Raw genomic sequence first — 24,492 nt, 5'->3', positions numbered from 1 at the left:
ATTGATAATTGCTTTTGCATTGTTTATTATTGCTATTTTCCCTGTAGTCTTGAAACTGTTCACTGTTAGTTTTTAACTATTGCATTGTTTTGATCTGTAAGTTGCTTTGGACAAAAGCATCTACTAAATCATATAACCATAACCATATACCATCAGTCCTACAATGGACTCCATCTGCTATCACAGTTGAATTACAGAACACACATATTGCACTGATGTTGTGTATAATCCCTGTATGTTGATAACAGGATCAGTCATTGCTGGTTCCCCAGCGCCAAATAAGATGCAGCTGAGATGTGAGTTTTTTGCTCGGAAAACCCAGAATATAGACCAGGCCATACAGTCTGGAGATGTGAATGGGACCATACAATACTGTGCAAAAAAACAGTGTTGTGTGGGCATCTTTGAGCTAATTGATGGTCACTTCAGACCTGATCTGCTTGGTAAGGAACGACCTTTTGTCTTAAGACACTTTGTCTAAGAAATAACTAAAAAAAAACAAACACAATACAAGGAATCATTGTTTAATAATGTTGCTCAACAGTTGTGTTCGATTGTGTTTTTCTGAATTGCAGGATGCAGCCTGTTTGAGACACCCTGTCCTGACACCACATGTTCGGCATCTACACATGTTGATAACTACAAAAAATGTCTGTGCAGCTCAGACTTTTGCAACACTAACATTACGTGGAGCTCCGAGACGAAGCAGTCACAACCGCCCAACCCTCTGAGTAATGGCAAAGGTCCTTACTTCTTCATTAAATCATCTTATCATAAAATTATATTTTTGATATCTATAGATTTCCCAACATCTGTTGTCATTTTTTTAATATAAAGACTTGGTTAACATATCAACAGTTATACAAACTATCAAATGGTTTTATGAGAACTATTATTTGGTTTCAAGGGCAGTGAAAAACCCTTTTTCAAGAACAGCGAAAAGATAATCAATAATGCATTCTTCCAGGAACAGTGGAAAGATTACTTGCCTTTCATCTTTCGAGATGACTTTGTCTATCTAATCCACCAATTCCACATGCCCCTCTCTCTCCTTGTGTCACTCAGCCCTTCAACCTTGAATATGTAAACAAATACAGAGTATCAGCTTTGGCCTCTATTCAGATGAACACATTCTCATTTTCTTGAGATCTTGAATGAAATTACGATGTGGAAATAAGAATGTCCTCCGCATGTTTTGTTGGTATTGTCATGTTGTTGTTGTTTCTCTCTGACCCCCTTTTCCCTCTCTGCAGTTGGGTTGAGTGACACTGCAGTTATCCTCTTCATCATCCTCGGCATCTGGATGATCTTGGTTTTGCTTGTTATGGGATACAAGCTGATGCCTCATCTGAGGCGATGTGGTAAGACCTTTTTATATACAGTATTCTGAAAATGTAAATGGTAAGCCTAGCCAAAGAAATAAATAAAAAGATCTGAGGCACTCTTGTAGGACAATATAATGTCTTTATTAAACAGTGGATACATATGGTATGTCGTGTGCCATCGTGCATTTGGACTCCAGTTTATCCGAACAGAACAGAACAGCCCATTAATTCACTCTTAAAATGTCCCTTCTTCATTCCCACCCTCTAATTTGCTGATGCAAAGCCAGGTGCGTGTGTGTTCTCTGTCTTCCTCCTTTATAGGGTGGCCTTGGCATGGTGTGGAATGTTGTCAGTCCCACTCCCACTTCCTCCTCCTCCTCCTCCATCTTTCCCTTTCACTCCCATGCCTGTCTGTTCTTTGTAACTGTTAGTCATTCATGTAAAAACTCCAATCAGTGTCAAATCTCTCTGCTCTCAAAGAGGCAGGATAATCTGCCATTTCTTACAAGTTAATCATGCTTTAGTAGTTATTCAGCTGATTCAGAGTTGGGGACTGATTTCAGAGATTATGTTCAGATGCCAGATTTTTTTGTGAAAATATTTTAATTACTGTTATATTAACCTTTCAATGACTAGATATGCCTCAAAGATGTCTAGCCAATTGACACAATTGCCTGTGTATTCAGGTGAAATGCATGTAGCTGGTGCACTGATTTCTGATTTACTTTGTGTTAAAGGAGAGAAGGCAGCTTCTTCAAATAAAGGATGGACCTCTCAATGTTCCGGTTATATCTCAGCAATGTCAGACATTGATATGGAAAACATGAAGTTACAAAAGGTAGGTTGGTAGGAACAGAATAGTTGGTCATTAGATAATGTATACAGTAAACATTGTGCTTACAGGATACATATTGACTTGCTATTTACAATAGGGGCAGCTGTGGCCCTGCTGGTTGGGGAATCTGACTGGTGACCGAAAGGTGGCCGGTTGGTTGAGTCCTTGACTGGTAGGGAAAATGAGATAGATAGATAGATAGATACTTTATTGATCCCCAAGGGGAAATTCAAGAATGTGGAATGTGGGTGGGGGGAGTGATTTTCATTATCTGTTGAATTTCAATTTTGGATGACCATTTTTGTAAGCTGGGTAAACCCTGCCTGATCTGCTGGCGATTTGGATTTCGCCCTGCAGCTCAGGCTGGAAACCTGTACATCTATCTCTCCTGCTTCCTGTCCACATCTTCTGGGTCTAATCACAAACTAGCTTATCCAAAAGGCGAACCCGGATCATTAGCCTGATTGGTTGAAGGACTATCCAAAAGCGTACAGAGTCATTTGAACTATGCCCATAGATCACGCCTCTTGTGCAGTAAAAATAAAGCACAGACTAAATGTTCAATCTTAAAAGATTGAGATGAGTATGGTGATCGCCAGATGACCATTTTTGCGCATTTTCAGTGAATGAATATGCCTCAAAGACATCTAGCCACACAATTGAAACATCTCTCCCATGTCCATATCCAAGACTGAGATGCCTACCTGCCGCAGCTGCCCTCTGCTCCGGGTGTTTGTCTCTCCTAATTCTCCTAGTGTGTTCACTGCTCCTATTGCATCTGATTGTGTGTTTACTAACTACAGATGGGTCTAATGCAGAGGAAGAATTTCATGCAGGATGCATAATAGTATCTTTATATCTGATGTACTGGAATGAAACATGTACTGAACCTCCACTTTCTTTTAATTTTCTTTTTTTTTTTACTTTTCAGGTTGTAGCTTGTGGGCGTTACGGCATCGTGTGGCAAGGAAGTTACCAGGGAAATGTGGTTGCCTTTAAACTTTTTCCTGTGAAAAACCATCATGAGTTCACCAGAGAGAGAGCGATATATGCACTTCCTCTCATGCTGCATGCTGGGATTGCGCACTGTCTTGGTGCAGGAAGAGCAGCGAGTGGGGAACCTGTGCTAGTGTTGAAGCTGGCTTCACATGTGAGTTATTCATGTGTTTTTGACAGATTTGTGTCACATATGTTAGTGGATGATCAGTAGTATATTGATTGAATTGATCAGTAGATTCAGATTTGAATGTACTTACTACTATATTTGGTAGGTTCAGTTGTTGAAATAGCATTTGAGGAAGAGTTTTATATTAATGAAGAGTTTTACAATGCTTATGATGTATGTGAAAACTATGAATCTCTTACTATGTTTCCAGGGTTCACTAAATTCTTACCTGTCCAAAACTATAATTACCTGGAGGGATGCTGTGAGACTCTCAAAGTCTTTGGCGGAAGGACTTGCCTATCTTCATTCTGACTTGTATTCTAATGGTATGTGCTAATATCTGTGTACATTGTTATTAATATACCCAAATAATACATACTAGATCAAAAGAACAGAATTTGTTTAATGTCAGTTTACTGAATACTGCATTGGTACGGCATTAAAGGTGGTATTAATGGTGCAGTCAGGGATTTTGCAGGAAGTCACGTTTGTTTGTGTTGATGTTTATGTTTAAATGTATTGGTAGACACTTTTGTGTTAAAAAACATACTGGTGGTCGTGAGGAGATGATTGCTGAATGGGACAAAAAAAAATGTTATGGGCTTAAAATCGCAGGGGCCGTTATGGTCAGGAAAAATCCCTGACCTCACCTTTAAGTCTTCTGATAGAAGAAAGGTAGAACTTCAGAGGGGGAGGAATAGAAAATGCAGTTGTTTCTGATCTCCCTGTGCCTGTGGTAGGGGTGCACAAACCAGCGGTGGCTCACAGAGACCTCAGCAGCAGCAATGTGCTGGTGCACGCTGATGGCATGTGTTCCCTGTGTGACTTCAACTGTGCCACCGTCCTGCGCTCCTGCGGTGGCCTCGGACAGTGGCAGTGCCAGTCCAGCACCTCTCAGGTGATGGATGATTGCTGCTGGCTTACAGAAACCACACAGTATTTAAATGCATTCTGTACTTTTTTTAGAATACTACACACACACACACACACGCACACGCGCACACTCACACAGTGAAAGTTCACGTGTACAAGTAAGGGGCATAATCTGTATTTAAAAGTTAAATTATAGAGTAAAGGTTACTCGTGCATATTCATTGTGTCCCTTTTCTCTATGTACTCTCCCTGGATCCATGTTCATGTCTCCACTGTAGGACCCCGTTCAATTGGGGACTCTGTGCTACATGTCTCCAGAGATCCTGGACCGATCTGTGGATCTGAGTAGTGGCTACTGCCTGCTTCAGGGAGATGTGTATGCCCTGGGACTGTTGCTGTGGGAGATGTGGATGCGCTGCTCAGACCTGTTTCTTGGTATGCAAAGGCACTAGTCCAACTATATATATATATATATATGTTACACATATACACACACACATATATATATATGTTACACATATACACACACACACACTCCATGAGATGAGCATAGATTTTGCAACCACGTCTCTTTTTCAGAGAGACAAATAAAAATACTTATTTTATATTTCGATTAAAACATAGGGGAAATGTGATGGTTTTAGACAAGTTCTCAATTAGCATATAGACCTGAAAAAAGCTAAAAGTGGAAAAAATAGTTCCATTATTCATATGACACAACTTTCCAGACCTAGCCGTTCCGGAGCACCAACTGCCTTATGAAGCAGAGCTAGGACCCAAACCCACTCTGGAGCAGTTGTTTGTCTTTGTGTCTGAGACGAGAGGGAGACCTGTTATTCCATCAACTTGGTCTAAAGTTCCTCAGGTAATCCACTCATCCCTCCCTGGTCTAAAGTCGATTGGCATCTTTACTTTGATTTGCAAACGTACTGTCTCCTATCAGACCTGCAAACTTGTCGCTTTTCGGCGACAATCGCCGTTTTCTTGGTCAATTGGGTCATTCACGTGAATCGCTCAGAACCGGAGAGTTTTTATTGGGGGGGGGAGATATTTTGTATATTTGTCTATCTTCTGGTTGCTAGGTGACGGTAAACAAGCTCGTAATTCTTGATTTTGGTTACAAACGTACGGTTTTACCCGTTAACTGAACACGTTTATGGGAATTTAGCACCACGTTTCCATCAAAAAGATTGTTTTTAAAAATCCTAACTTGTTAGATTTAGGTAGGCCATCCCATCTGTTTCTGCACGCATTACAGGTTTGGGTGCAAATAAGAAAATGCCTCCATTCCACTATTTACACCCGGGTGCAAATAATCACTCCGAAGTATGTTTTCTCACTCTGTGAAAAGAAAATCTACAAATCGTGCGTCCTTGTCTTTATATTGATGAGGAAACAAGCGGAGGTTAGGCTACTTATATGAGCAGGGATGTGTGGGCGCGATCCAGATCCAGATCCGGCCGCCTTGTTTTGTTTTCGATCGATGCTCTCTGCGTGCACAAGTACAAATCGGTTTTGCACATCGCCAGGTGGTATAATTGGTGCAAAAGTATACACTAATCCAGCGCGAACTTTATGGGCGCTGCCATCTTGAATATCGCCATTACTGCGTGCCTGCGAGTGTGACGAGTGACACTTGTCTGTGCTTTTCAATGAAAGCATCCTGTCAGAGAATGTCTAACGAGAGGACTGCTAAATGAAAATGTCAGGTGAAGGGGAACATTGGATCAATGATGTCAGACTGTACCAAAACTTACCAATGAAGGTAATTTATTAACACCATAAGGTATTAAGACGTGTATTAATGACAGCTAACTTCTGCAACAGCCGCCTATGGAACCAACGAGCTAATTTCTTAGCAGCCAGGCACGCAGTAATGGCGGTTTTGTGTTACTTCCGTGTTTCGCTGGATTAGTGTAAAGTATTCGTCCCCGGAAAACAGCGACGGAAACTCGCAGATGTAGACTCAAGCACTTGTATCAATGCACTTGTAGTCGTGTAAGACTTGTATTAATGAGAAAACATTTCACAGATGCACAACTTCTGTTGCATTAGTTCACATTTGGGTTTACAAATGCACGAATGTTGTGCATGTTCTCAGACTATGAAACACGGATGTGCGAATGTGTTTTGCCCCAATCGTTGCAGTGTAAATGGAGCAAAAGTCTCGAGGGGATGAGGCCAGGAACTTGTGATGCACAGGTGAGAATTCGTGTATCTGTATAACGGTTTTGTGAACTTGTAGAACGGATTCGTGAACCCGTAGCCCTATTTTGTGTTAACAAGGTATGAAAAAAATATCTACAACTTCAAATGTACGGTTACACATTTGTGACTTTAGTGTGCGAATGCGAAATCTGCAGTTAAATGTGCTCGTGACTTTTGCCCCAATAATACCTTCATAGGCTACCGCGCTAGTCATTTTTGTCAGGGATGACACACCGCGGTCGGTTCACAAATGAACGTAGAGGTAAAACGACCCCTTCTAAGTGCATTTATTTCTTGGACCGAAAGCCGTGGAGTCCATTATCCCACTTATTCCACTGTTACCATTTGTTTTGTGTTAATTTCCTGTTATGATGTAAACGTTTAAACAGAGAGTGTTACTACTAGACAATCTTTGGTTTAAATCGCTAAAAATATGTTGTCTTGTTAGTAGAACTAGGCTACTTCTTTCCACCACATATCAACTAATTTCTAAACTTGCAGTAGGCTACAAACTGCCGTTACTAGTTCTAAATGGATGATTGCTATGGCCAAAAGCCAGTCAGTTCTATCAATATGAACCTTAGCTTTGAAACATCGCTATTTTAATTGCCCTATTGCCATCCAACTAGCTAAAATCAACCACCGTCATGTGCGGCAATGTTATGTTCTGAACGTCTACAGCTTGGATGCAACGTGACCGTTCATTTAAACGAGTTTGCCAAATTAATAGGCTATTCCAGTGTGATACGGCCAACAAATTGGATCTGGGTCATAGGTGTGCAAATAAGTAAGGGATAACGGCCGACGAGGTGACCGGTTCGATGGAAATAATGGCTAGGTGGAGGTCTAGAACTCCGGCGACGTGCGAAGCACGGAGACGGAGTTACCTCCGCCGTGCCATTATTTCCATCGAACCGGTCGACCTCGAAGGCCGTTATCCCGCTTATCTCCCGTTTGTATTCATAACCTGTATATTTAGAACATAGTTTTATTCCACCGTTGCGTCCGTTAACATCGCTAAAACTGTCTTGACTGAAGGACTACTTTCCGCCACATATCAACTTTCTACTTGCAGGACAAAACTGCCGTTACTAGTTCTAAATGGATGGTTGCTATGGCCAAAAGCCAGTCGTTAGTTCTAAATGGCTGGTTGCTACGGCCAAAAGCCAGTCGTTAGTTCTATCTCTCCCGTTGTCAAGCGGCCATATCCCAGGATTCTGATTAACTTTAACTTTGAAAGATCGCTACTTTTATAGCATACATGGCATCCAACTAGCTACAATCCACCTCCGTCATATGCTACAATGTTACTATGGTTCTGCACGTCTGTATTTCAGCTTGGATGCAACGTGACAGTTCATTTAAACTTCGCAACGAGTTTGGCGAATTAATATTCAAGTGTGATACGGGAACTACTTCAGAGGTAGCAGGTTATACGAAGTTAATGGCCACCCCATCAGCCAATCAGAGAAGAGAATTCCATTGTTGAGGGAGATAACGTTTAATAAACCCTCTGTAGAACGCAGGACGCGCATTGATTTGCATTGAGCTCAATGAGCATCTAACAATAGGCTAACTGGAAAAAACACCATGCAATATCTAGCTATATGGTGAAGAAGAGTATGTGATGATGTGGGGCTATTTTAATTCCTAAGGCCAAGGGAACTTTATCAGGATGCATAGTATCCTGGATCCATGAAATAACTGGCCTTTAACAAAAATAAAAACATAGGCATATAAAAAAAAAATCCTCCTGCACCTATGGGAATTGACCCCTAGGTCAAAACAGGCCTACTAATGGGAAACATTCTGATCTGTTGCAGACCAATAACTTTTCCTTGCAAGAAATACTGGAGGACTGCTGGGACCATGACCCTGATGCTCGACTGACTGCACACTGTGCTGCCATCAGAATGGCCTCCTTACCTACTGAATACTCCCTCTAGTGGGGGGAACATTTCTCAGGCATATTACTACTGGATCATAACTTGATCTCTATACCCTGAATTGCCAGTGAACTGTTTACTACCATAGGCAATAATGTGTGTGTCTGTCCGATCCGGTGTAGGTTGCTTGTTAATGTCGGATGGCTGCCGGTTGTCGTTTTCCCGGTATTCCTGTTTTTAGACCCTTGTAGTTCCGCCATGCTCCACCAGAGGCGTTTCCCCATTGAAATGAATGGGGGACTGTTCAGGCGTTTACATCACTGCCTCCTGGTGAGCAAGCCCACTCTTGCAGCTCCTCCACAGAGATGCACATTTCTAGTTTCAACAAGTCTCTTGACCATATAGCTATCATGAAACCACTGGCATTAGATTAAATGTTTTACGATAGTAGTTTATATCTTCCATACATTATTTTACATTGCACTGAAAACACTTGTGTAACTCGTTAAACTGCGTATGTTAAGTTAACCAGATATATGCAAATATAGAGAGTTTTGAGGAGGAGGAGATCCAAAATCCCTCTCAAACCTCTATAATGGCCCACAGCCATAACATGTTATTATGAAGTAAGGATAACAACTAATAACCTCATAAACAGCTCAATAACCTCATAAAATAAAATCTCTGTTGATCCTGCATTTTCTCCTTCAGACGACGTGAAGGTGAATATGATGTGCTTCCTGCTGCTTTTCCTTCAGCTGATGAAGACTTACTTTTTAAGTAGTAAAAGAAATTCACACAAATCCCTTAACCAATCATACCACTGGAAAGCTTATGACTTGACTTTTATGAGGAAGTTTTCAATGACCAAATTAGTTGAGTCATGGCGGAGTTATTTGACTAACAGATAGGCCTAACAGCTGTAGCCTAAGCTAACCAGCCATTTCTCTCAGGGACCAGAGGAGATCACTCTTATGACGTCAACTGACTCGTTTGGGGGGAGGGAGAGTTTTAAGTGAGTGCTGAAAATAACAAACTTTTTCATCTTATTTTCTGCCTTTAGGTATTGACAAACATTCAAAACAATACATCAACTTGTCAAACGTGTATTTCCCCTATATAATTTGTGTTAATTATAATTACAAATTTAACTTGACATCTGGGCTTTAACACATATTGCCCTGAGCTTTTGGGAGTGTTCGGGATATACAGTGGCCATTATTTCCACGAGTAGCCTGCCATTTACAACTACAGATCAACAATGACTGGTCTCTCATATGCTCTGTCTTTTTTTCTTTTTACACTTTCACAATGTAATTTTGCTATAGTTAAGCAGACCAGTTGAAGCTGGTTATTGTGGTGTAGTTGTCTGTTCATGGTTTATTGTATCTGCTTGATCACTAACGGTTGTTATAAAATTTGCTAACATTGAAATATTAGGTTACACATCTTTCTCTGATTTCATTATCTAATAACCTTTCAGTCATATCAGTGTTTCAGTTTTCTGCTTGTAGATGGCAGTGTATTGCCTGTGTATTAGGGTAGCCTTATACAGAACCAAAGGAATGTTCATGTGTTCAGGGATGCATTAGAGTAGGCATATAGCCTAATATATCATAAATAAACATGCATATTTCCCGAAGAACTGGTGACCATCACAATCTTAAAAAAATCCTGTTCTATTTAACATCAGGGCAAATTGCTCACTCTTTCCATATCACTGTGTCACAACTGTTTTTCCATGACCAGTTGAACCACTTTTGTCAAGCCATTGGGTGGGGCCCATAACAACAGGTAACGTGATGGTAAATGGTATGTTCAAGGCTTACGTAGGCGTTTTAAAGAGTTTGTATTTCTCTGACACAAGTGTGTAAAACGCTGTATGCATTAGAATATGAGTGAATGCAATACATATATTTTAATAAACGTAGCCTAATCGGTTGCACTGACTCTGAAAGTGTCTGCTTGTTTCAATGACTGTGTAATTCGAATGGGTGGTGCAAAAGTAGCCTAAATACATAAGGCTGTTTCATCCTCGTGCATAACAATGAACATACCTCTTTGGCAGCGCCCGAATCCGGAAGAAGCTGATCTTTTAAAAACTGACAGCAGGTCAGGTGGAAAACAACGCTAGGTTTTCGCATCAAGGTAAGCTTTACCTGAACGGTAAACATGTTCAAGGCTCTGCTTATTTTGTTTAAGACTTTCAGAAGAAAAAGACGAATTGCGTGATTGATACCTTAACTGCATAACTTTATGGCAATAGATTACGTCATCTTTGCAGGTGACTTCAGTGTTGCCTCAATAGTTGTTTTTTGACTTGATTTTGTCCTTATACATTACTTGGGGTAGCCTACACGTAGCCAAATATTTAATGTGGCATATGGCTAGTCTACTCAAAGGATTCCTTTTACATCTGCTCACATTTTAAGGACAACTCTGTTACAAACTCATTGTAGTAAATTGTAAATGAAGAATGAAATGAATTAATCGAAGCCATCGATATTTCATGGCTTTGGAATGAATAAGTGAAATGTAATCTAAATGTTGTTGGTGTTGGTGGTGGGGGGAACATTGTTTGGTGTTCAATATGGTGTGGCATTTTGTTTGGCTGTTTGAAAAAGGACGTCAGTTCTCCTGATAGATTTTGTGAGTTAGCTAGAAGTGTGTGTGGTGTTTTGCAAAACCTTTGTGGAACCATTGAAGGTGTTAAAGGCTGAGAAGGAGTTTTTTGGTTTTGCATGTTTCAGAAAGTGTGTGATATGTAACTATTTTGTGTGTAGCAGTTGAAAAGAAAAACCTGTAAAACTCACCTGTCTATGTTTCCAGGAACCATTTGTGGTATTCATAAGTGGATCAACTCGCTATGTGGCCTAACCAAGGTAGGCAAATGTTTTTTTGTTTGTTTGTTTGTTTGTTTTCCCCCGGAAATAAAGTATTATGTGTGTAATGGCATTATGTGTGTAATGGCATGGTGAACAGAGTTACTCATCTATGTTAGTAAGGTGGCTAATGATCAGCTAGTTATACGGCTATAGGTAATAGTATTTGAGGTGTGACATTCCATTAATTACTATTTCAGGTCCTCCAATGGGTCCCGCGGGCTACCCTGGAATGGGGGCCCCCGGCTACCCTGGAATGGGCCCCTCAGGCTACCCTGGTACCCAACCAGTATATCCACCTGGTATGAACCCAGCTAGACCTGGTGTCCCGGGACAACCCTATTACCCCACTGGTCCAGCTGTCCCTCCTTATGCAGGAGCCCCAATCCCTCATGCCCCACTCCCATCCGGTGGTGTCTATCCTGCCCCCAACCATAGCCCTTTTCCTGGAGCCCACCCTGGCCCTTATCCTGGTGCTCACCCTGGTCCCTATCCTGGAGTTCACCCTGGTCCCTATCCTGGAGCTCACCCTGGCCCTTATCCTGGAGCTCAGAAAGGCCAGAAAGGCCAAAAAGGCCATAAAGCCCATCACAACGGCCCTCATTACGGACCTCAACACTATGGGGGTCACAAAATGGCTGGGGGGTTAGGAGGAGGTTTAGCAGGTGGTTTAGGAGGGATAGGAATGGCTTTGGGGGGACACAATATGCACAAGAAATTGAAAAAGGTGAAGAAGGTGAAGAAAGTAAAGAAGGGCCTCAAACACATGAAACATGGCAAGGTGAGTGGTGGAGCTGGGTGGAATTTGAATGAGGGTGTTGCAGTAGTAGATATGACTCATATAAGCCTGATGCATATAGGCTTTGTTGTTGATCAACATAACAACAAAACATGAATGTAGTTGGTATTTTTAAGTACGTCTCAGCTGTCCTTATTTGTCATAGAACAAACTGATCGTTTTCTGACATTTTGTTCATAGCCATTATCTAACCTTGCTTTAATAGTCTACTGAAAACTCTTCTTCTTTAATGAAAAATATTAAATGCTACCACTCCTAGTCAGCAATTCAGAAAAGTTACTTTTTAGTCTTCACCCCATAACTGTTTATCATTTTGGGATATGAGGTGGTAGAAATGTGTGTTTAAGGAGGAAGGCCCAAAGCGTTGCCTAGTAATACACATATGCTAGCTTCAGCCAGATTTATTTAAATTATAGTTTAATTAATTAGCCTATATGTTTTGTTTGTCCACAGCATTCTTCAAGCAGCAGCAGCAGCAGCAGCAGCAGCAGCAGTAGCAGCAGCAGCGACTAAAGTTAGGGTCCAACAAATTACCACCCAAAACCCTGTACAGCAGTTTCACTGACATTTGTCTTATACAGCTTCTTTTAATGGGCTTCACTCTAAACTATATTATTATTATTATTAATAATAATAATAATAATAATAATAATAATAACAATAAACAATTATGTAATATAAGAAAGATGCTGTCTTTTCAAAACAATTTATTGTATTATTTATCACAGTAAATTATATTGTTTTCTCAGTGTCTATAATGTAAAACTCCTTGCCTTCGTCTTTTGATGTATTTTTTTTTTTTTACCTGACAGTTTACTGTTAAACAACCTTTAACTACATGGTATAGATATACAGTATGTTCTCATGTAAGGATGAAGCACAGCTACTGAACATTGCAGTTGAAGATAATTTATGTAGGCCTATATTGTTACACATTATATTGTTAAAAGTGTTAATAAGAAATCTTATAGTAAATTATATCAAACTGGACATCTAGATTATGGTGCTTATGGTCTTGTCTCATTGTGGAAATCATGACACTGTGAAGATGTGAGAGTGCCTTATTATTAGACAGTTACATGGGCAATGGTAAATGAAATGCTTGATACCATGCTTTAAAACCTGTAGAAGCACCTGCCTATATGTGTGGAAAGCACAACACTGTGAGGTTGGCGAGTGCCTTGTCGTGAATGTAGAGCCTGTTACATTATGCAGTGGTGAATAAAATCTTTCATTCTGACTCTATGCGATTATGTCTGAGTATTTTGCTAACATAGCCTGCAATATTAGATGATAGAACTTAAAACAGTACAACTTGTTTAACATGATTGAATACTACACAGACACTCACTCTCTTTCTCTCTTAATCACAGACACACAGTCACACACACACACACACACACACACACACACACACACACACACACACACAGTGAGCTACAAATATAAAATGTCACAAGATGTAGGCTATATTTCCATATCATTATCTCCATTCAAATGATACAGTAGGCCTAAAGTTCTCCATAGGAGACCCTGTACTAGCCCTGCAGTGTGGATTTTGGATTCTTAATTAGCCTAATTGATATCGTGCTGTGTGTATACATCCTGTTTTAGTCACTGATGTTGCATTTGCCAAGCTAGAAGGCACTGATATATGATCATGTCTCTGATCTCATTTGAACAGGCGTCAATGCAGTAGGGCAGGCTATTCATCAGGTGCTATATTTCAGGATGTTAGTGTTGCTGGATGTTAGTAGGCTGTATGTTCAGCTTAGCCTATTTGGTTCTATTTTCAGTGCTACACAATTAGATAATTTAGCCAAATAAACATGTAGTTTATGAATTACTGGTGACAGTCTGAATTGCCCCAGTCATTGGCCAGCTTCCTATTCAATATTGGGACAATCTTTTCATCTTTTACACCTTAAAAAACAAAAGTTGGTGTCTATGATGTAGCAATGGTTGGGACCGGTTGGGACGCACCACAACAGTTGTAACGTGATGAAGGGTATGTTCAAGATTTTAAATATCGAAAATATGTGTCATTTCAGCGTAGGCTAGTTGGGCACTGTCTAGTGTGAGAAGCATTATGTAAAAGTTATCGGTTGCAATGACACTGAAATGTTGTCTGTATCAATGCATATACAGTATCTTCCTTCGAGTTGCCTATCCTAAGTAGGCTAAATACACACAGGTAAATCAATAACAACCGTCTGTACATGATGCTCGTGAACACACCCCTTTTACAGCGTCTGATCCCGGAAGAAGCCACTGATCTAAAAGAACTGTTCACAGGGGAGAAACAGTAGGCTAAAAGATAGAAGAACCACAACTAGAGGTTTTCTTCGGGATTTATGTAAAGGTAGGCTTTGGTTGAACGCCAAACCACATGGCTGTTATGTTGTTCAAATTGACTGCGTGTTTTGTTTACGGCTTTCAATTTTTGTGGTTGATACTTAAACTTGGACTAGGCTACATCACTGCTCGTTCTCTTCTGCTCGAAACTTGTTAACATAGGCCTGTCGTTTGTTTGATTTTGTCTACAGTCTATGGATTTAAATGTTTGTCCATTCTGAACACAGTTTGTTGACTTATAACCGTAATGCACAACGTGGGGTAGATGTCAAGTATTTAATGTAGCATGGCTACTCCATGGATGCCATAAACTCACCTGTTCTTAAATGCTGTATTTCCAGGAACCATTTATTTAGCCTAACATCCAAGTGAATCAACTCGTTATGTGGCCTAACCAAGGTAAGCAATTGTTTAAGAGCCTAAATCAAAATAGATGATGTCGTTCAATAGCTATATACATATATATATATATATATATATATATATATATATAATGTGACATTGCATTTCTTATTATTTCAGGTCCTCCAATGGGTCCCCCTAACCCAGCTCATCCACCTCCAGGCTACCCTGGAATCCCCAATCCTGCATTCCCCCCTGGTACCGATCCAGCATATCCACCTGGTATGAACCCAGCTATGCCTCCTGGACCGGTTCCTCCTGGTGTCCCAGGGCAACCCTATTTCCCCACTGGTCCAGCTCCCCCACCCTATGCCGGAGCCCCACACCCTCATGCCCCACATGGTGGGGCCTACCCAGGGCCTCATCCACATCCCATGGGACCGGCAATGGGTGGGGCTGTAGCAGGGGGTTTAGCCGGGGCTGGAATGGCTGTGGCGGGACACAAGATGCACAAGAAAATGAAAAAGCATAAGAAAGAAAAGAAGAAGCATAAAGAACACAAGGCTCATAAGCACGGCAAGGTGAGCGATGGATCTGGGTGGACTTTGGATGAGGGTGTTGCAGTGCTAGATAGCGACTGAGTCATGGCAGGCAGGCAGCCTGATATAGAGTCTCTGGGGCGTATTCCAAGGTGGTTAAGTGACAGATATGGGTAAGTCAACCCAGAGAGGAAATGGTAAATCTCCTAATAGAAGAAACTTTTGGCTTTGTTTAGTTTGGAGATTGATGCCACTGTGCTATTCTGTCAAAAGGTTGTAAGGAGGTTGACAACTACCTCTGGCTTATCTTACCTAGGTTTACCACTAAACCACCTACTTGGAGTCATATCCTGGTCTAAGATCAGTGGTCTGTTGATCAGTGTAGCACATGAATGAAAATGTTTGGTACCACTTATACCGATCTCCTACAGAACAAATTGATGCCACTGTAATGAACATTTGTTCATAGCCAATACTATCCTTGCTCTAATAGTCAGTGGAAGTATTGTCTACAATTATTTAACGAAACATGAAAGTTTCCACTAGTCAACAATTTAAGAGATTTACTTGCATGTCTTCCTCTCCCTAACTATATTGTGCATAGTAATGCACAATATAGTTAGAGGATATAGTTAGAGGGATGAGGGAGGGAGGGAGGACCCAGACTTGGTCTGTTATACCAAAGTATGAATTCTGTTATGGGCATATAAACATATAGTTTAATTAATGACATTTAACTGTGTTTGTCCACAGCATTCCTCAAGCAGCAGCAGTAGCAGCAGCAGCGACTCTGATTAAAGTGTGAGGATCCAACAAATAGCTGTCAAAATGGCCTGCCTTGTAAACCGACATACAACAGATGATTGCTAGCTTGACTGATAATTGTCTTTTTAATGCATTTCACACTAAACTCTATTATTAATTAAGTATTATTATGTTGTGTCATATACAATGATTTACAAAGACATTTACTGTATTATTTATCACACTAAAGAAAATTGTAGTTTCCTAAAAATCAATAATGTAAAGCACATTGCCTTAAGCTTCTGATCTTATTTTTTATCTGTCAGAGAACTAGATTCACCACTTTTAATCACATGGTATCAATACAGTAGACACTATATTGTTATAAGTGTTACAGTAAAACTACATTCAATTATATGAAGATCTAGATGATATGAAATGTCAGAAAGTGCCTCATCATTAAGGTTGAAAGTTGTGGAGTGGTGAATAAAATTCTTGTTAAGATGCCTAAAACCTGCTGAAGCTATTGTGTTACAAAAAAAAAAAAAATTGTAACAGGCCTGCAATGCTATGTTGTTTTTATTGAGGCAAGTGTGTTCTTACAGTTTAATCCAATTGTCATACTTTCATCATTTTCATATTGATTGTATCCCTTCAATTCTCACTTAGGCTATCCCTTCGTATATCATTCAGTTAGGATACACTGTGTTTATTTGGAAAAGAACGTGAAAAGAACGATTTAGACTGACATTATATAGTATTAAAATAATAGCCTAATATTTTTTCTTGAATTTGATTTCTGTATCACTAAAAATATGAAAGGGTTGGCTGCTGCAGGCCTTATCTGAGAGATGCTCTCTGACACATTATGTGTAGCAGCTATGTGACTACTCAGTATTGCCAGAGCCCCATAGTAGACACTGCCCTCTGTACTGTCTACGCACCATGCTGAAATTCTGTAGAAAGTGTAGTTCTGTCAAACGATACCGTTCAACAAATCCTAGTTGCTTCCCTTTACTATCTATGGTTGGATCGCATTTGGGTCACGAAATGGGACATTTTGTCAAAATAAAAGTCTTTATATTAACGTAAGCTTACTTATTTACTAACATAGGACGTCGTTCTCGCACCATACAGGCCTGGGCCCGGTGGTAATTCCTCCGTTCTCTGCTCCTCCATTCTTTCGACATTTTGCTGAGTCATGTTTTGGTGGCGTTATAATTTATTTAACCTGCATCAAATTCGGGGCTTTGGCTGGCTTTATTCTGACGAAACCGGAACGGTCTTTGAGAGAACGGATGTTTCCGCGTCGATGGGGGAGGGGCGGGTGGAAGGGTGAAAGTTCAGAGGTGAGAGATTTGTTGTCTTTGTGTAAAAGAGTGGAGCTCGATCTCACACTATCACTCTTCCCTCTTCCCCGAATCCTTTTAAAACTCTCCCCCTGGGTTTATACCCTCCCGAACCTCTCCCCTTCTACCCTTACAACCCCACCCTCCCCCTGAACACATCTCAAGACACGGATCAGGTAAGATTGTTAAAATTGAAATATATTTTAAAATAGCCTTGTGAATCCTAAATGAGGTGTAACGCGCGCTGAGGCTAACTTGCTAATGTTAGCTTAGTTTCTACTGTGAGGCTGGGTGTACATTTGCTAGGCCGCATGAGCACGCAACTACATAGCTTGGATAGCTAACTAGCATGGTACCAGCGAATTCGTTTAAATTTCATATATCATTTAGCTCATAGTAGTTGATGGGACGTGGTGTATTTTGTCTTTTGAATTAATTCAGTCAGTTTAGAAATGTTCGAATGATCAGCTAGCCATTCCATTTTCAGTTTCTAAAATTAGCAGTGGTTGTCAACGTGCACATTCAACAACGACCAGCTAATGTTAGCTAGTCTGCTAAATGGATCATGCTAATCGCCCGGTCGTAAATCCACCTAAAGACACTAGTTAGCCAGCTATGTTATTGTCGTAGTTTGTGGGTTCAGTTTGTGGAATCAGGTTTATCCTTGTTTAAATATATGCTCAGCAACTACATGGAATCGGAACACAGACACACAGTGGGCCGTTTTTCATTTGAAGGTTGTTTTAATTCTCAATCGGGTTAGCAAGTTAGCCGTTAGCTAATGATATTGCAGTGTTGTATTGCCAGGTAAGGTAGCTAAAGTTAGCCGCGGTTTTCCAGATCCAGATAACACGGGCTAGCCATCGGTAGTTTTGTTAGCTTTAAAGTGCAACATCAGGCATGTTCTTATGTATCTTTTGTTCAAAAATGTTGCTTGGATAGAACATCTCAACAGTATGCTACTGCCATTCAAAATTGTTATTTAAGGCGTATGGGAGATCTTTGCACTAATCTGAGTTGCATGTTAATTTGAATGAAACAATACTATTGCAATGGTAGTTTACAGCAAACTGTTATGTCTTCTCAATCCAAATGGATTTTGGCCAATTCTGTATGACCACACTACCACCATAGGTGATCGAGAAGGCTTTATCCCACATGATAAAGCTTAATATGCATCAAAACTTACCCATGCTTTGCAGTCATAACAACTAACTTGGTGCATTCACCATTCTTTCATGATCTGCTTGCCAGCTGCTTAAACCCTCTCCCACATATCTCAATGTCCTCTCCTCTCCTTCCTCAGATCCATCTTTGTGACCAAAGACCCCCCCCAATCTTTTTTCTTGCCAGCTTCTCTCCCGGACATTGTAGTTATGGACTCCGGTGTAATCGAAGGAGGACTCAATGTCACCCTGACCATCAGGCTTCTCATGCATGGCAAGGTCAGTCCCCTTGTTGTGGAGAATTTAGTCTGACACTTCATCTAATTTGTCAATGTGTTTGTAGTTTACCATTCTTCCAGTGATGTAAAACATTGTATTTGTTGGTGCCATGTGTGCTTCATCAGTTGGTGTACCCTTATGGGATTGGAAGGAAGGAAAATTTGACTCTAATACCTAACTTCTGTCTATTTTGTCTTCCATAGGAAGTCGGAAGCATCATTGGAAAGGTATGTTGGGCCGCCTTCTCTAGATGTTGTGATTTTTTTAAATGGCATGGTTCTCTAAACTGTTTCCCTCTTTCTCCCCTCACAGAAAGGTGAATCTGTTAAGAAGATGAGAGAGGAGGTGAGTTTCGGTTGCAACATGACCAAAGAAGCTTTTGAGTTTTATTATTGAAAAAAAGATGTTGATGGAGACTGATCAGTTGTGAGTAAAAGTGATTTGATCTTGAGGCTGTTGATCCCAGCAGTTTTTGTGATCAGGTTTCTTTGGGCTCTTCTACATTTCTTTTTTGTTGTTGTTACTTTCAGAGTGGAGCCCGCATCAACATCTCAGAGGGGAACTGTCCAGAGAGAATCATAACCCTGGCTGGTCCTACCACCGCCATCTTCAAAGCATTCTCCATGATCATCGACAAATTGGAGGAGGTAGACCCCCACCACCCACCCACACACACACATTTAACCAGCTCTCAGAGCAAAATTTTGAGCGGTTGTCAAAATTACATTCTGAAAGATATACCGTGCAGTTTTCAATAGATGGGCCCCACTGACCCCCCCAAAGCATGACTGGCGATGCCGGTTCAGAGTAGTGCAATGTTGCATACTGCTGCACACACTTGATCTTTACCTGGCTGTGTTTCCCTCCTCAGGACATAAGCAGCTCGATGACCAACAGCACAGCCACCAGCAAGCCCCCCGTGACCCTGCGTATCGTGGTGCCAGCTAGCCAGTGTGGCTCGCTCATTGGCAAAGGAGGCTGCAAGATCAAGGAGATCAGAGAGGTTGGACACTGCCAAGTATCTAAATTATGCATCACCCCCCCCCCCACTCACGCACCCCTTTTTTTGAAGATAGGGAACACTTCATCGCACATCGATAGTTTTGTTGTTGACACAAAGTGTGCTGACTGTGTGCGTTGAGTGGGTTCGCTGGGAGGATACCCCTCGAGGGCTTGTTCAGCACGATGACGGGAATGAGTAAGACAGGTTTCACTTGCATGAGTTGTTCAGAACCTAGCTTAGTGTTTAATTGGTTAAGCTTAATCATGTCAAATATTGTAATTATGATCTGTTTGAACTCATTGATGGTAATGACTAGCTAATTTCTCATGCAATCTCAGCCTAGAGCACATTATATAACTTGTTGAGGATTTGCCCATGTCCCGATTCAGTCCATGAGAAATTCCCCTTGGGTGCGTGCATCTCCGTATCGACACTAATTTATTTTGTCCTTATTTTCTCTCTTGTCTGCTTTGTGCCCGCCAGTCCACGGGTGCCCAGGTTCAGGTGGCAGGTGACATGCTCCCCAACTCTACGGAGCGTGCCATCACCATCGCTGGCACTCCCCAGTCCATCATCGAGTGTGTCAAGCAGATCTGTGTGGTGATGCTGGAGGTATTGCCCCCCCCTCCTCTCATTTATCGGTCTCTGCCTTGCATTGGCTGTATTTTTCTTTTATTATTATTATTGTTTTTTTTATCTGATTAAATACAAGACAGCATATGCAATCATATTGTTTTTTATGTGATCTGTTTTCCTAATTATTTATTTATTTGTTTATTTAGTCTCCCCCAAAGGGAGTCACCATCCCTTACAGACCCAAACCCTCAGGATCCCCTGTGATCTTCGCTGGAGGACAGGTAACCACCAGTCAGACCCCCCACCCCACCATACCCTATCCTACCCTCACGCCACAGGCCACTGTACAGACCCCCATCAAAGCCCCTTCCCTCTTCCCTCAGTGTTTTTGATTTCTTCAGAAAAGCCCCAGACCTCACCTCAGAGGAGTCCTCTGAAATTGTTTCAATTCTAAAAGTCATCAAAAGTCTGCTGGGCATGGAAATGAGATGATGTGTTTTTTTCCCCTCCCTCCTCTTCTCACACCGTTTCCTCTCCCATTTGTTCCAATTAATGTGTGTTCTCTATCATTTCTTTCTCTTTAACAAAAAAAAATCCCAGCCCTGTCTCTCCTTTTGAAATGGTCTGTCTTGTGTTTCTGATACTGTGAGCTCTTGTCACTGGAGCGGCCTGTCTGCACTGTCTCTCCACCCACCATTGTGTGCCTGCTGAATGAATTGAATCGCTGGAGACAATGGCTCAGCTGTTAGCCCGGGCCGTTTGGGTCGAGCTGGGCCTGTGCAGGAGAGAAAATGTGTTTATTATCTGCTTTTATTCGTGTGGTCTTTTGCTTCAAGCCTCTGTGCTGCTCCACCCTACCCCCACACACCACCACCACCTCCTCCTCCTCCTACTCCTTCTCCTTCTCCTGCTCCTCACCACCTCTTGGTCACGTGGAGATTTTGGACAAGACATGCACTTACAAAAAAAGAGTTTATTTTGCTTTCCTTTTCAGAGTTAGTGATTTTTGTTTTGAATAGTGTGTACGGGATATTGTTTACATGTTACAGGTGTGTGTGTATCAGCATGTGTGTATGTGCGCGTTCACCTTTCCCTTTGCTGACTCTTTTGGGTGTTTCAGTCATGAGTGTGCCGTGATGGTGGCACCCCCATGAACGCTGTGTTCTCGTTTCAGGCGTATGCCGTTCAAGGACAGCACGCGATTCCGCAGCCAGATGTAAGTGCTGTAGAACCCCCACCCCCCCTCCTACTTCCTCCCAGCCCACCCAACCCCCACTCCCCCCCCCCCCCCCCCTTTCTCCACTCCTCCCATCCAAACCCCACCACCTTGCCATTCCAGCCCCCCTGTCCCCACCCAACCTACCCCTGAGTCTGGAGTGATTCACCCTGCACTCCTGCACTCTCCATCTGGTAAGAGAGGGCTAATGTATGCCCTCGATCTTCAGCTGCCTCCAACCTGAGTCCTCTGCAACTTCTCCCAGGCAGCTCTTGTGGGTTAACCTAAAAGGCATCACTGACCCTTCCTTTGATGCATAGTTAGAGAAAAAAAATAGCCTTTATAGACAGTATTCACTGTGGTTGACGCAGTCAGCGAAGTAGCTAACAGTCAGCAGTGGTTTATGGACTTGTTAGCTTGCTAGCTTGTTTCTCAATCACACGTAAGGCCAACCATTGTGTGGTGTTTGTGGGTGTGGATCGTGATCCCCTGCTAGCGCTCCTGTCTTAGCTTGCTATCTGCTAGCATGCGTCTGCATGGTCAGACCTGGTTGTTGAAGTGGCCTCTGAGACCTGTTGGCCTAAGTGGGGGGAAGCACAGGACCAGGTTTGGAAGCAGTTTTAGACCAAAAAAGAAATCCATAAGACAAGAACAATGGATGTTGTAGTATTTGTCCAGATTCTCCACCCCTTCACTGCTGTCTCTGTCCTCTCTCTCACGGTCTTCCTGTCTTTTGTTTTTTTGTTTTTCTTCTCTCGTCTGCTCACTGGCCTATCTTGTTTGCATGCTCTGCTAGATCTGACATTTTCAATTAAACTGGATTGGGAAAGTACCGTATGCCACAAATGAGCACTCCTCAGTGTTGTGTGTGTAATGCAACTCGTAGACAATCATTTTGGGTTGAAATGCCATTGCATTGTGTTCATCCATCAACCACCATTGAAAAGCAGTAAGTACATTGGTGTCCTCAATGTCACTGGTTTGTACATTCAAAGTGTGTCATCAGTAGATCACCATTGCGTTTTTGTATGAAACCCCTTCCCCCAGTTGCGTCTCATCCAAAAACATGTGCACGTCACTATGTGTTTCATGTCTGAACTGAATCGGGAATTGGGGAGGGAGATTTTCTTTAAAAAAAAAAAAAAAAAAAGGAAAAAAAGGCATTTGAAGTGAGCCAACGTTTGTGAAACGCTCTGTTTACTGACCGTTCTCTCTCTCTATCCATCTCTTCTCCTTTCCTTTCTTTGCCCTGCTTCTCTCCCTTGCCCCCTCTCTCTCGCTCTCACAGTCTTCCTCTGCCTCTATCTCTCCCCAGCTCACCAAGCTCCACCAGCTAGCCATGCAGCAGAGCCCCTTCCCTCTGGCCCCTAGCAACCAAGGCTTCACCGGTAAGACCCCCGAGGCCGTTCACACAGGCATCATGCCTCTATGCTCAGAGACCCACGTTCCCCTGGTTTGGATCAGTGTGGGCCTGAAGAGTGAAATTTTTCTCTTGCAGTTGCAATGGCTACAGTAATTTCCCGCATTTAAGCCGCATTGTGTATAAGCCGCAGGACAGTGTTTTATGCAAGTTAAAAGAAACAAAACCATATTAACACCATATTAACTGCCCCCCTGTATTAACCTCATAGCTGAAGAAATTTAGCAAAATCAATGTATAAGCCGCAGCTAATAGTCTGGAAATTACGGTAAATATGTTGTCATGAGTAAAGCAAAAGAGGTTGCTTCTATATGTTTACTGAACAGCAAATTAAGAGGTGTACTTGACTCACTTATTTAGCTCATTTGATGCTGTCTTAATCAAGCAGCACTGTCCACTACATGTAGTTTTCCTCCCCTCTACCAGCGCTCCTGTTGGAAAGGGCTGGAGGATTTTAGGAGACAAAATTTAGAGCCTGCGTTCTCATCATCGCCACGTTCCTGTTGAGTCACGCTCTTCTTCGTTTTGCAGGGATGGATGCCTCTGCCCAAACTGGTTCCCACGAGATGACCATTCCAAATGATGTAAGTGTTTTTACCGCTCTGGTTGACCACATCCTTTCCCGCTTCCTCGGCAAACTAGCCTCCTTTATTACGCCACGTCGTCCGCTCCTTATGCTGTTGTGTGCCGGGGTTACCGCACACATCTTTGCCGATCATTTTGCCTCTGCTGTTAGTGGGGTTCATCATGTTCATATCAGATGTGGCCATTAGCGGCACATTTGTGGGCATTTTAGCTGAAAGCCTAACCAAAAGCTGTCTTGGTTGTGTTCCGTCTGCCGGTCTCTCAGTCCTTCATGCTGTGTCCTTTTGCCCCTTGTCTCCGCTCAGTTGATCGGGTGCATCATTGGCCGTCAGGGTGCCAAGATCAATGAGATCAGGCAGATGTCTGGGGCTCAGATCAAGATCGCCAACCCCGTGGAGGGTTCCACGGATCGGCAGGTCACCATCACTGGCTCCCCTGCCAGCATCAGCTTGGCCGAGTACCTCATCAACGCCAGGTGACTACCTACCTATTGAGACACACACACGCACTCACACACAAAGTGGACTCCTGTCTGTGTCGCCAAGTCATGGCTGCGTCTCTGATCCCAACTCTCCATTCAGTGGTTATATTGTTGCAGTTGGCTGCATTTCCGCTCCTGTTCAAAGCAGTTGATAATGACACCCCCCCCCCCCCCCTTCTGACCCTTTTCAAAGTGGGGTCGTCTTTCTGACGACCCCAGCTTTGGCCACCCTTGGCCTACCTGGCCTGTGTCCTGTGCTCTCTGTGTGTCCGTCAAGTCTCACTTCCCTTGTGTGTGTTAGTTTGTGGTGCTGTCCTCCTCCTCCTCTTCCTCCTCTTCCTCCTCTTCCTCTTCTGCCTCTCCCCTTCTACCTGCCCTGTCTTTTCTCCCCATCCTCTCTGACTTTCCCTGTAACCCATTCCCACTCTGTGTCCCTCTCTCTTTCTCCCTCTCTCTCTCTTTCT

General features: G+C 42.2%; 4 protein-coding genes across 7 annotated transcripts in view; all 4 read left to right on the top strand.

Moving 5' to 3' along the window:
- Positions 1–283: 283 nt before the first annotated feature.
- On the top strand, positions 284–9,672 carry LOC134092160 (anti-Muellerian hormone type-2 receptor-like). The gene is made up of 10 exons (XM_062544952.1): positions 284–443; positions 576–743; positions 1,254–1,361; positions 2,063–2,163; positions 3,092–3,310; positions 3,537–3,651; positions 4,066–4,223; positions 4,477–4,633; positions 4,927–5,063; positions 8,230–9,672. Exons 1-10 carry the CDS (start codon positions 284–286, stop codon positions 8,350–8,352), a joined length of 1,446 nt encoding a protein of 481 aa, XP_062400936.1. The 3' UTR covers positions 8,353–9,672.
- A 688-nt stretch (positions 9,673–10,360) lies between these two features.
- On the top strand, positions 10,361–13,213 carry LOC134092754 (proline-rich protein 13-like). The gene is made up of 4 exons (XM_062545811.1): positions 10,361–10,440; positions 11,122–11,174; positions 11,375–11,955; positions 12,427–13,213. Exons 2-4 carry the CDS (start codon positions 11,159–11,161, stop codon positions 12,484–12,486), a joined length of 657 nt encoding a protein of 218 aa, XP_062401795.1. The 5' UTR covers positions 10,361–10,440; positions 11,122–11,158; the 3' UTR covers positions 12,487–13,213.
- Positions 13,214–14,220: 1,007 nt separating this feature from the next.
- prr13 (proline rich 13) lies at positions 14,221–16,466 on the top strand. Its single transcript, XM_062544920.1, has 4 exons — positions 14,221–14,335; positions 14,670–14,727; positions 14,851–15,251; positions 15,963–16,466. The coding sequence occupies exons 2-4, from the start codon at positions 14,712–14,714 to the stop codon at positions 16,005–16,007; spliced, it is 462 nt and encodes a 153-aa protein (XP_062400904.1). The 5' UTR covers positions 14,221–14,335; positions 14,670–14,711; the 3' UTR covers positions 16,008–16,466.
- Positions 16,467–17,303: 837 nt separating this feature from the next.
- Positions 17,304–24,492, top strand: part of pcbp2 (poly(rC) binding protein 2) — a 10,518-nt gene continuing 3,329 nt past the window's right edge. Inside the window, exons 1-12 of one of the 4 annotated variants that reach the window (XM_062545809.1) lie at positions 17,304–17,478; positions 18,609–18,747; positions 18,951–18,974; positions 19,060–19,092; positions 19,278–19,394; positions 19,619–19,750; positions 20,234–20,362; positions 20,533–20,607; positions 21,501–21,542; positions 22,858–22,930; positions 23,494–23,546; positions 23,853–24,022. In XM_062545809.1, coding sequence (XP_062401793.1) covers positions 18,679–18,747; positions 18,951–18,974; positions 19,060–19,092; positions 19,278–19,394; positions 19,619–19,750; positions 20,234–20,362; positions 20,533–20,607; positions 21,501–21,542; positions 22,858–22,930; positions 23,494–23,546; positions 23,853–24,022 — 917 coding nt within the window. In that variant the 5' untranslated portion in view covers positions 17,304–17,478; positions 18,609–18,678. Of the gene's footprint in view, positions 17,479–18,608; positions 18,748–18,950; positions 18,975–19,059; positions 19,093–19,277; positions 19,395–19,618; positions 19,751–20,233; positions 20,363–20,532; positions 20,608–21,500; positions 21,543–22,830; positions 22,931–23,493; positions 23,547–23,852; positions 24,023–24,492 lie in introns of all 4 variants that reach the window. The other 3 variants (XM_062545808.1, XM_062545806.1, XM_062545810.1) reach the window with 3 other exon arrangements.

Source organism: Sardina pilchardus, chromosome 9 (genome assembly GCF_963854185.1).
Source record: "Sardina pilchardus chromosome 9, fSarPil1.1, whole genome shotgun sequence".
Taxonomy (NCBI): Eukaryota; Metazoa; Chordata; class Actinopteri; order Clupeiformes; family Clupeidae; genus Sardina; species Sardina pilchardus.
Note: the sequence above shows the minus strand (reverse complement) of the source record. Positions and strands in the feature narration are given on the sequence as shown.